Source organism: Ranitomeya imitator, chromosome 3, assembly GCF_032444005.1.
Source record: "Ranitomeya imitator isolate aRanImi1 chromosome 3, aRanImi1.pri, whole genome shotgun sequence".
In the NCBI taxonomy this organism is placed as follows: Eukaryota; Metazoa; Chordata; class Amphibia; order Anura; family Dendrobatidae; genus Ranitomeya; species Ranitomeya imitator.
In genome coordinates this window covers 97,002,682-97,014,825 of record NC_091284.1, presented here as the reverse complement: position 1 = coordinate 97,014,825, position 12,144 = coordinate 97,002,682, and the positions used below count along the sequence as shown (strand labels likewise).

General features: G+C 41.2%; 2 protein-coding genes across 9 annotated transcripts in view; one reads left to right on the top strand and one right to left on the bottom strand.

The window, feature by feature from the left end:
• The window catches only part of CRYBA1 (crystallin beta A1), a 426,252-nt gene that overhangs the window by 18,275 nt on the left and 395,833 nt on the right, over positions 1-12,144 (top strand). The gene's annotated exons all lie outside the window — the stretch shown is intronic.
• MYO18A (myosin XVIIIA) overlaps positions 1-12,144 on the bottom strand; it is a 420,009-nt gene that overhangs the window by 203,969 nt on the left and 203,896 nt on the right. For all 8 annotated transcript variants that reach the window (XM_069761190.1, XM_069761191.1, XM_069761193.1 and 5 more), the window contains one exon: positions 106-298. In XM_069761190.1, the coding sequence (XP_069617291.1) occupies positions 106-298 (193 nt within the window). The remainder of the gene's footprint in view (positions 1-105; positions 299-12,144) is intronic.

The window sequence follows — 12,144 nt, the reverse complement described above, 5'->3', positions numbered from 1 at the left end:
TCACATGCACTAGGATGACCTTCAGTTTGGTATATAGCGTCAAGTACGGGATGAGCCTAAATTGTGACTTGTGTTCAGTGGGTCCCACGCGTGCAATGCCAATACCTCTTTATATCTCTCAAGTTCCTGCGCAAAAGTCTTCTCATGGAACAGGGCTTGTAATCTCTCCTGTGCATAGTTGTGACAAAGCTCCTCAAAAGTAGCACCACGTCCCTGTTTTACCAGATCTGGGTTCTGAAAGCCTGGGGTGTCCACGATCATGATGGAGCACAGGGAATGTTGGCTGGATTTCAGGGCTCTGCCAAAAGTAACAAAGAGAACACAACGGTACAGGATTACAGGCAAAATTACAGAAAAAAAAGGATAATGTCGCGTGTGAAACGTTCTCTAGCTGGCACGCATCCACAGAGGATTTCAGCAGCAGCTCATTTCAGGAAGAATAATAAGAATTAGCTTCTGCATATTCACTTACGCCTGCTATCAGCTACAATATTAAAGGCAACAAGCAAACGTAGAAAAAATAATAAAAAAAGAATAAAATAAAAAAGAGATAAGTCAGAGCTTTGCATATCTATAATAAACTGGGCAAATGGATGGCGCTTTACACAAAGTACACTTTCTCTGCCAGCTAGTAAAAGCCTCATCCAGTATTTAAACCGCACATATAAAAGATTGGAAGCACGGCTATGAACATAAGAACATAAATAACTTTTAGCGAGTGCAGCAGAGTAATGTTACCCTATGCACTGCAGAAGAACCCTACCGTCATGAATCTCTCGGTGATGAGCTCTAGAGCAGGGAATCCTCGGCGCCCGCTCACATACAGAGCAATAAAGTGATTTATACGTGCCCAGCGAGCTCTGATTAACCACTGCACATAGAGGGCAATGCATTCTCATGTGTGTCCTCCCGCATTCATCACACCTTCAGCCTCTAAACTGCTCAAGTGGCGGTGCCATTACCTGGTGGTCATTACCCACTCAACGTGGAGAGTTTTTTTTTTCTTATACAAGTACTGCAGGTGAAATAAAAGCAGGCAGCCCAGTGGAATTAAATGCAATTACTGGTTCTATTGTGAGTTTACATGTCGGGGTAAAGTAGTCAGGCTATGCAGTATAATCTCTATGGGTGTAACATACAATCAACAAATGTGTAAAAATCCCATGCAAAAGAAGCAGTGGCTTACAGACTCATAAAATCCAGCCTGAGGCTTACAACCCATCTCTACTACACAAGATAATATAGAATAGGGGTAATAAATTGGTCCTTAGAAAGATGTGGTAACATCGAATAAAAAAAATACATCCAGAGTGCCCCCATGTTAACCCCTTAAGCCCCGAGGGTGGTTTGCACGTTAATGACCGGGCCAATTTGTACAATTCTGACCACTGTCCCTTTATGAGGTTATAACTCTGGAACGCTTTAACGGATCTTGGCGATTCTGACATTGTTTTCTCGTGACATATTGTACTTCATGGTAGTGGTAAAATTTATTCGATATAACTTGCGTTTATTTGTGAAAAAAATGGAAATTTGGCGAAAATTTTGAAAATTTCGCAATTTTCCAACTTTAAATTTTTATGCCCTTAAATCACAGAGATATGTCACACAAAATACTTAATAAGTAACATTTCCCACATGTCTACTTTACATCAGCACAATTTTGGAACCAAAATTTTTTTTTGTTAGGGTGTTATAAGGGTTAAAAGTTGACCAGCAATTTCTCATTTTTACAACACCATTTTTTTTTTAGGGACCACATCTCATTTGAAGTCATTTTGAGGGGTCTATATGATAGAAAATACCCAAGTGTGACACCATTCTAAAAACTGCACCCCTCAAGGTGCTCAAAACCACATTCAAGAAGTTTATTAACCCTTCAGGGGTTTCACAGGAATTTTTGGAATGTTTAAATAAAAATTAACATTTAACTTTTTTTCACACAAAATTTATTTAAGCTCCAATTTGTTTTATTTTACCAAGGGTAACAGGATAAAATGGATGCCAAAAGTTGTTGTGCTATTTGTCCTGAGTACGTTGATACCCCATATGTGGGGGTAAACCACTGTTTGGGCGCATGGCAGAGCTCAGAAGGAAAGGAGCGCCATTTGACTTTTCAATACAAAATTGACAGGAATTGAGATGGGACGCCATGTTGCGTTTGGAGAGCCCCTCATGTGCCTAAACATTGAAACCCCCCACAAGTGACACCATTTTGGAAAGTAGACCTCTTAAGGAACTTATCTAGATGTGTGGTGACCACTTTGACCCACCAAGTGCTTCACAGAAGTTTATAATGCAGAGCCATAAAAATAAAAAAAATCATATTTTTTCACAAAAATGATCTTTTCGCCCCAAATTTTTTATTTTCCCAAGGGTAAGAGAAGAAAGTAGACCACAAAAGTTGTTGTGCAATTTGTCCTGGGTGCGACGATACCCCATATGTGGGGGTAAACCACTGTTTGGGCGCATGGAAGAGCTCAGAAGGAAAGGAGCGCCATTTGACTTTTCAATGCAAAATTGACTGGAATTGAGATGGGACGCCATGTTGCGTTTGGAGAGCCCCTGATGTGCCTAAACATTTGAAACCCTCACAAGTGACACCATTTTGGAAAGTAGACCCCCTAAGGAACTTATCTAGATGTGTTTTGAGAGCTTTGAACCCCCAAGTGTTTCACTACAGTTTATAACGCAGAGCCGTGAAAATAATTTTTTTTTTCACAAATATGATTTTTTAGCCTCCAGCTTTGTATTTTTACAAGGGTAACAGAATAAATTGGACCCCAAATGTTGTTGTCCAATTTGTCCTGATTACGCTGATACCCCATATATGGGGGGGGAACCACTGTTTGGGCGCATGGCAGAGCTCGGAATGGAAGGAGCGCCATTTGGAATGCAGACTTAGATGGATTGGTCTGCAGGCGTCACGTTGCATTTGCAGAGCCCCTGATGTACCCAAACAGTACAAACCCCCCACAAGTGACCCCATATTGGAAACTAGACCTCCCAAGGAACTTATCTAGATGTGTTGAGAGAACTTTAAACCCCCAAGAGTTTCACTACAGTTTATAACGCGGAGCCGTGAAAAAAAAATTCCTTTTTTTTTTTTTTTTTTCACAAAAATGATTTTTAGCCCCCTGTTTTGTATTTTCACAAGGGTAACAGGATAAATTGGACCCCAAAAGTTGTTGTCCAATTTGTCCTGAGTACGCTGATACCCCATATGTGGGGGTAAACTCCTGTTTGGGCACACGGGAGAGCTCGGAAGGGAAGGAGCACTGTTTTACTTTTTCAACGCAGAATTGGCTGGAATTGAGATCGGACACCATGTCGCGTTTGGAGAGCCCCTGATGTGCCTGAACAGTGGAAACTCCCCAATTATAACTGAAACCCTAATCCAAACGCACCCCTAACCCTAATCCCAAAGGTAACCCTAACCACACACCTAACCCTGACACACCCCTAATTCTAATCCCAACCGCAAATGTAATCCAAACCCTAACCCTAGTCCTAACCCTAGCCCTAGCCCTAACCCTAATGGGAAAATGGAAATAAATACATTTTTTAAAATTTTATTATTTTTGCCTAAGGCTAGGTTCACATTGCGTTAGGGAAATCCGTTTAGCGCTAGCGGATTGCGCTGACGCAATGTCTTTTTAGGTGTCGCGTTTAGTGGTCGCGTTAACGTCCCCGCTCTGGAAGATCGGGGATCGGACCTCGGGCATGCCGCGGACGCTGCGAGCAGCGTCCGAGGCGCGACACAAAAGAACGGCACCTTGCTAGCGCGAGCCGAAAATGGCACGCTCTAGCGATGCACTACACCCGAAAATCACATTGCTGTCAATGGGTGCGCTAACGGACCTGTTGCACGGCGATAATTGCGACATTTTCGCCGTGCAACGCTGTCCGTTAGCGTTAACCCATTAACGCAATCTGAACCTAGCCTAACTAAGGAGGTGATGAAGGGGGGTTTGATTTACTTTTATAGCTTTTTTTATATCGGATTTTTATGATTGGCAGCCGTCACAGACTAAAAGACGCTTTTTATAGCAAAAAAGTTTTTGCGTCTCCACATTTTGAGACCTATAATTTTTCCTTATTTTGGTCCACAGAGTCATGTGAGGTCTTGTTTTTTGCGGGACGAGTTGACGTTTTTATTGGTAACATTTTCGGACACGTGACAGTTTTTGATCGCTTTTTATTCCGATTTTTTGTGAGGCAGAATGACCAAAAACCAGCTATTCATGAATTTCTTTTGGGGGAGGCATTTATACCGTTCTACGTTTGGTAAAATTGATAAAGCAGTTTTATTCTTTGGGTCAGTACAATTACAGCGATACCTCATTTATATCATTTTTTTATGTTTTGGCGCTTTTATACGATAAAAGCTATTTTATAGAAAAAAATAATTATTTTGGCATTCCTTTATTCTGAGGACTATAACTTTTTTATTTTTTTGGTTATGATGCTATATGGTGGCTCATTTTTTGCGGGACAAGATGACGTTTTCAGCGGTACCATGGTTATTTATATCCGTCTTTTTAATTGCGTGTTATTCCACTTTTTGTTCGGCGGTATGATAATAAAGCGTTGTTTTTTGGCTTTTTTTTTTTTTCTTACGGTGTTCACTGAAGGGGTTAACTAGTGGGACAGTTTTATAGGTTGGGTCGTTACGGACGCGGCGATACTAAATATGTGTACTTTTATTTATTTTTTTGGTTTTTTTAGCTAAAGAAATGTATTTATGGGAATAATACTTTTTTTTCTTCTTTATTTAAGGAATTTTTTTTTTTTTTTTTTTTTTTTACACGTGTGGAAATTTTTTTTTTTTACTCTTTCACTTTGTCCCAGGGGATGACATCACAGATCACTGATCTGACAGTGTGCACAGCACTCTGTCAGATCGGTGATCTGACAAACAGCCGGGCAGGATTCGAGCTGCAGCTGCAGCCTGCTCCTGACCCGGAAGTGCTCCCTGCAGGACCCGGATGCAGCCCCGCGGCTATTTTGGATCCGGGGACTGCAGGGAGAAGACGCTCGGTACACGGTGAGTACATCACCGTGTACTGATCGTTTCAGGGAAGCCCGCAGGGAGCCCCCTCCCTGCGCGATGCTTCCCTGCACCGCCGGCACACCGCGATCATCTTTGATCGCGGTGTTCCGGGGGTTAATGTGCCGGGAGCGGTCCGTGACCAATCCTGGCATATAGTGCCGGATGTCAGCTGCGATAGGCAGCTGACACCCGGCCGCGATCGAGCGCGTTCCCTCCGTGAGCGCGGCCGATCGCATATGACGTACTATCCCGTCACTGGGAATTAAGTCCCAGGGCACCTCGACGGGATAGTACATCATATGGGATTAAGGGGTTAAAGGGTTAGTCCACACAAATTATTTTCCACAAAGTACAGTAAATGTACACATTATTAATACATAGACTAAGCCCAATATAACATTTATTTCATGTACATGTCTTTCTTTCATCTAGCTTCACATAGCTGCATGGACAGTCTTGGTCTCAAACTGCTAAAACTACATTTCCCAGCAGGCTTCTGCTGGTCCTCAGTGCTGCAGAACACTCCCTGAGTATTTAAAGATGAGCCTCACCTCTCCAAGTTGATGACTTAGAATAGCTTGCCGATACGTAAATATCTGTGGTGGATGCAGCTAAATGCAAAATTCACTATTCTTCAGTGCGCTGTATTCTCCTGTACAAGTCCCTGCCAGCCCAATTTTATGCTCTGCAATATACATCAGTATAGCTGCCTATGTGTTTTATCACTACTCTGTTAGCAGACTCTCTTGATGCATATGGAAGAGGATTCTCTTCTGCTATATGCATCAACAGAGGCTTTTGCAATTTCAAATTACTAAGATGGTGGTTAGCACATCACGCTGCTTCTTTTAGGCAATGAAAATTACATTTACATTTTAAAAATTACAAAAAGAAAAATGGTGTGACACAAAAATTTGCGCACCCTGCATGGTTAGTACCTAGTAACACCCCCTTTTGAAAATACTTGTAAAGGTTTTTTGTAGCCAGCAAAGAGACTTTCAATTCTTGCTTGAGGGATTTTCATCCATTCTTCCTTGGAAAATTCTTCCAGTTCTGTGAGATTCCTCGGTCGTCTTGCATGAACTGCTATTTTGAGGTCTAGCCACAGATTTTCAATTATGTTCACATCAGGGAATTGTGAGAGCCATTGTAACGTTTTGACATGTGTTTAGGATCATTACCCATGTGTAGAAGCCATCCTCTTTTCAAGTTCAGCTTTTTTACAGATTGTGTTATGTTTGCATCAAGAATTGAAATTTCATTGCATCCATTCTTCCCTCTACCCATGAAATGTTCCCTGTGCCGTTGGCTGCAACACAGCCCCAAAGCATGATTGATCCACCCCCATGCTTAAATATTGGCAAAATGTTCTTTTCCTGAAATTCTGTGCCCTTTTTTTTTCTCCACAAATACCTTTATTACTTGTGACCAAAGAGTTCTATTTTAACCTCATGAATCCGCAGGACTTGTCTCCAAAATGCATCAGACTTGTTTAGATGTTATTTTGCATACTTCTGTTGCTCAATTTTATGGTGAGGACGCAGGAAAGGTTTTCTTCTGATGACTCTTCCATGAAGACCATATTTGTGCAGGTGTCTCTGGACAGTAGAACAAGGTACTGTAACTCCAGAGTCTATTAAATATTTCTAAAATTTCTTTGGCAGTCAAGCAGGGGTTCCGATTTGGCTCTCTAGCAATCCTACAAGCAGCTCTCACTGTAACTTTGCTTTGTCTTCTAGACCTTATCTTGGCCTCCTTTATTCCTGTTAACTGCCACTTCTTAAATACATTTCAAACTGAGGAAAGGGCAACATGTTTTGCTATCTTCTTATAGCCTTCTCCTGCTTTGTGGGCCTCTACCACCTTCATTTTCAGAGTGCTAGGCAGCTGCTTAGAAGAACCCATGGCTGCGGTTTTTTGGCACAAGGTTAGAGGAGGCTGGGTTTTTATAAAACTGGGAAATTTGCATCACCTGGCCTTTCCTAATGATTATAGTGAACAAGCCATAACCCTAACAGGCTAATTAAGGTCTAACATAGTAACATAGTAACATAGTAACATAGTTAGTAAGGCCGAAAAAAGACATTTGTCCATCCAGTTCAGCCTATATTCCATCATAATAAATCCCCAGATCTACGTCCTTCTACAGAACCTAATAATTGTCTGAAAGCTTGTTTAAAGTTATATGAGCACACAAAACTCCAAGGGTGTCCAAACTTTTGAATTGCCACATTTTCCTTTTGGTAATTTTTAAATTGGAAAAAAAGGCAATGTATACTTTTCCTAAATTAGAACGGAAGGGTGTCATCTTTAAGTTCAGGCCTTTTACAGATCATTTCATCTGCAACATGCTGAACTGTTCACAATAACAGTAATTTTGACCAGGGGTGCCTGAACTTTTACTTGCCACTGTACTTGCAAAACAGAGTTATATTGGCAAAAATGAATAAATATATGCATACATTATTGTAAGACCACAATGCAATTCGGGGAATACTTGGTTTGTGTGGGTAAAAAACAAACAAACAGCCTCTGTGGAAAAAAAGGTTTTGCAGTGGGCAATAATCTTGGATGAGACTCGCCTATAGATTTCCATGAGTGCGCAAAAAGAACAAGATGCCATATGGACACCATCAATATAGCAGACATACAGATGACATTCCGATCCACAAAGGATGAAAACAATATCTTTTTTCCTAGACTTAAAACAAACAATTTTTCATATGCTTGTGTGAACTTCGACCAAAATAACTCAACTTCTATTCAACACAGTGGAAGTACAGATCACAAATAGAAAAAAAATCATCATTGGATATTGTGGTATAGATTTACTAAAACGGTCTAAACTCACAGTCCTACAATGCATTAAATGTATCACAGCACTTAATGCCGGATCATACATTGGGAGCATATTCAGACATTTATGACTAAGTTTACACAAGTTAGTAAGTTTACTTTGCGCACGTGATCCTTACAAAAATAAGAATGTGTCATTTCAGGCCAAAATTCCCCCTTAATATCTCACCAAGCCACGCTCCCTTTAGGCCACGACCTTCTGACGTGCAAGGTGGAAAAAGCATCAAATACACATACCGTACTTGGATTTTGCAACAGTTCTTTGGCACAACTTGAGCCGTTAGCCTAATAAACGTTATATTTATCTTTTATGATGGTGCCTATAAAACAACCAATATTGGAGGTAGCAATTTCAATTGTTCTGGCTGAAAACATGGTGAAAACCTACCACCACCTGGTAAATATCTGGCAAAATATGTTGGCTCTCTTCATTCAGCAGCTTATGTCCTTGGGTTGGCTCACCGATGACATACAAGATCGTGTTGGAGGTTCTTTTCTAAGGGCGCAGGACGGGTCAGTTGGGGGAACTTGAATGGCAGATTACAGTCTGACATACTCAGGTCGTCGGCAAACAACCAGCTCATTGACCAGACCATCTACAACCAGATTTAGATAACTGGAAAAGCCAACTGGGCAATTTCCACTAAATAAACCAGTTTTGTATCTTTGATTTAAACAAAACGTCTAAAACCAGCCCATTCTGCCTTTTTATTCATAATTATGACAACAACTATTATACGATATTGCCTAACAGGAGAGAGAATGTGAAGGAGACCGGCATGGTCGGTGAACAGACGCGCGTCCTTCCTTCAGTCTGAGCGAGCACCGTAACTTACACTCAAGTGAGAAATAAATCACCAGCTTGATGGATGACGGCTAAACAATCCATTTAAAGAGTGAACATGAACAACAGTGACTGGGCCACAATTCACCTGATCACAGGACAGATGCCCTACTTACCGGAATGTTAAAAGACTTTTCTATGTGAATAGAAAAGTGAGAAACGGCCAGAAATATCCCAGGAAAGCAGTTACATCATCACTATTAATCTGGGCGCACAATTTAAGCATCATTATTATTATTATACATTTCAGTTGTACACGTGACAGCAATAAAGCTTTGTGCACCGGGTAGTCACTGACCGCCAGGCTAATGGAAGCCCTCCCCTTGCAAATACAAGGGGGGTCTCATGAGGACACAGACCCCTATGCATTAATATAAAAATTAATTTATGTTATACGGATTCATGATGTTACAAGGTTTTTTCTGAAAGGGTTAATTTAGTTCCTGAGTAAGCTGTGCTGGGCACGAGCAGGTTCAAAGCGGTTTTTGTCAGATGCCTTGCCGCCTTTTTTTGTTTGATTCTGATTGGCAGAGACAAAAAATACGGGAAAGAATTTGTTTATAAATAGCAGCCGTTTCTAACAGTCAGAGTCATTCCTGTCAGGAAGAAAGAAGATCCCGCCCTCCTTTCACTATTTATTTTATGTCGTGTCGTTTAATTTGTGGGAAAATCGCCCGGTTTTCCGGGTGGATTGAATGTCTTGGTCATATTTCAATTCAGTTGATGGTTTTATTATTTATGATTATATGAATGATTAATTTATTAAAAAGGTAACCCAAAATAAAACGCCACGGCCATTATATTCCAGAACTAAGTTGTTGTGTTTTTATTTAAGTGGGTCTTGTGTTATCATGGCCCTAGACCCTATGCACCTTCACCTAGCCGGTAGGGAATGAGACTGCTGCAGTCAATCACTGTCCACTTGGTTGGAACGGAGCCTACAGAGGCTGGGGGGGAACCTAGTCAGTGTGGGAAGAAAAGGAGCGTGGAATTGGAGAAGTTTGTACAATTTTAAATTTTTTTATTATTTTTTTTTTTTAAAAAAGAGGACCCGTCACCACGATTGTGGCTTGTCCTGATGAAGAGGTTTGATTACCCCCAAAACGAGTTGACGAATAAAATCACAACTATTTTGGTTTCCTATTGTGTATCAAATCTCTAGCAGCACGGCTTTACACCTACCTCATCTTCCAGCATGTTTGTCCAGGTCAAAAGTAGCTCCCAGTGTGACATTTTTTGTCATTTTAAAATCCAGAAATGAGAACATTTTTATTTAGTGCAGATTTTTATGGTTTTTACAAGTGGGAGTGGTAATACGATCATCTGGAGGCATGGCTCCAGGTTGCTCTGAATAATTACAGTGTAAGCCACATCCACTTGTAACAAAAAAAAACTCTCTAAATAAAAATGCCCATATCACTAGAACCATATGGAAAATTTTAAAAGTGCAAAAAAAAACCCAAACACAAAGGAACAGCGGAAATAACATAAGAGCAAAAACTGACTGACCACTCTTTATATGGTGACAGTGTCATGCACAGTGTAGGACAGACAACACAAAGGCATAAGGGAAGGGGAACCAAACAATAGGGAAGGGGGGAATGGAGACCCCTAGACCGATTTAACGTCACCCTGTCTGTCCTTTCATCCCTATATAGGTTCCGCACCTATCGTCGAGCAGGATACCAAATCCTTGCCTGACCCTGGTGATAAGCCCTGCACTGTGGAGTACAGGATGAGCGCTAGACAATCCTCACTACCGCTAAAGACAACTGGGAAAGACACAAAATAAGGGAACACTTCGCTTGAGAAGACTCCAAGACAAACACCAACGTCCTCCAAACTCCAAAAAGGAAGATAGCCGACTGATACTGCTCCAAGCCTCAACAGGGAAATGCAAACAGAAAATATCACCAGCGCTTGCAAGCAGCAAGGCCATTAACAGCGGGGAAGGTGGCCACTCCTCTGACAAGCAAACTACTGAGACCTTCTGCAGACAGAAGCAGTGCAACGGTCTGCAGCTCCTGACACATCCGTAACAGACAGGTCCTCTTTAAATAATTTTATTGATGGAAACATAGTAATTTAAATCCATTATGGTAAAAGAGTATAAATAAAAAGTAAAATTATTTGGTAATGGCAATGGGTCCTCTTGCCCAGAACATATGCTGCCCATATGGTGGGGCTGTCCCTGGATTGAATTCTTCATGGGTCCATCTCTTAGAGAACAAGTAACACTCGACTGCCACAATTAGGGACACAATTATCAGACCCCAGTATTCTGAAATGTGTGCGAGTTACTAAATGTGTCACACTGTGAATTTACGTGATTTGGGAAAGTGACCTTGTACCATCCCTAGGACAGGGGCACTAACTATCCCTGCTCTCAAAGGTACCTCTAAAGGTGAGGAGGTTTGGGCCACCAGCCTTACTGTTATTTTGTTATAACCAAGCTGTCCCCTCCCCGTTCCCAGGGGGCCTGGGACAGAAGTGCTAGTGTATCAACAAGACACACAGACAGGGATAACAGAAAGGAACAAACATACAAAAACACTCATCAAAAGGTAGAGAGCAATGTAGGAGGGGATAGCAATGTACCAACCAAATGGGAATAGGACAATGAGGGTAGCATACACCCAAAACAATCTCCAGTAGCAACAACGATCTCCAATTCAGCACAGCGACTAAGGAGCAAGGAAGTAAAACTTTCACTGGCAGAGAAGAGAAGATCTGACCAGATTTTATAGGCAGAGGAAATGACCAGGTCAAAAACAGCTGTGAGATGGAGCTGCAAGTTTCTAACCAGCATAAAAAAGGTCGTTAACCTCTTCACCACCAAAGGAAACAAAATCCATTTAATATGAAACACAAAAACACCAGCTAAATGGAAGATCTGTGATTCACAATACGTAGTGATTTTCTGGCCCCAGATCTCCCAGGACGTAACCCACTCGTACCAATATGACAGACATTTTGGGACAGATTTATTTATGCACCTAAACCAAAATTTCTGGAGTTTAAAAAAAAAAAAAGTTGCAAATTTAATAAAATAAATATGAGACTTCAACTTTTTCCGATGCTCATATCACTTTTCTAAAAAGCGAATAGAGTTTTGTTGAGTAAATTATAGTAGAAATTTTTGTCAGATTATGGACGGCGTACATATGATTTTCTGGTGCATGCGCAGAAAGTGAAGTGCCTACTTTATTTATTAAAAGGCACTCACTTAATAAATCGGGCGGATCCGTGCCAGACTTGATATATCTCCCCCATTGCGGTATGTTCTGGTATATACCAAGGAAACCATTACTAGGCCTCAAGGTCAGCCATGGACCTTTCTCATCACAACAGACACAGGGTTTCTTTAATAGACGAGGTGTGGAGATACCCG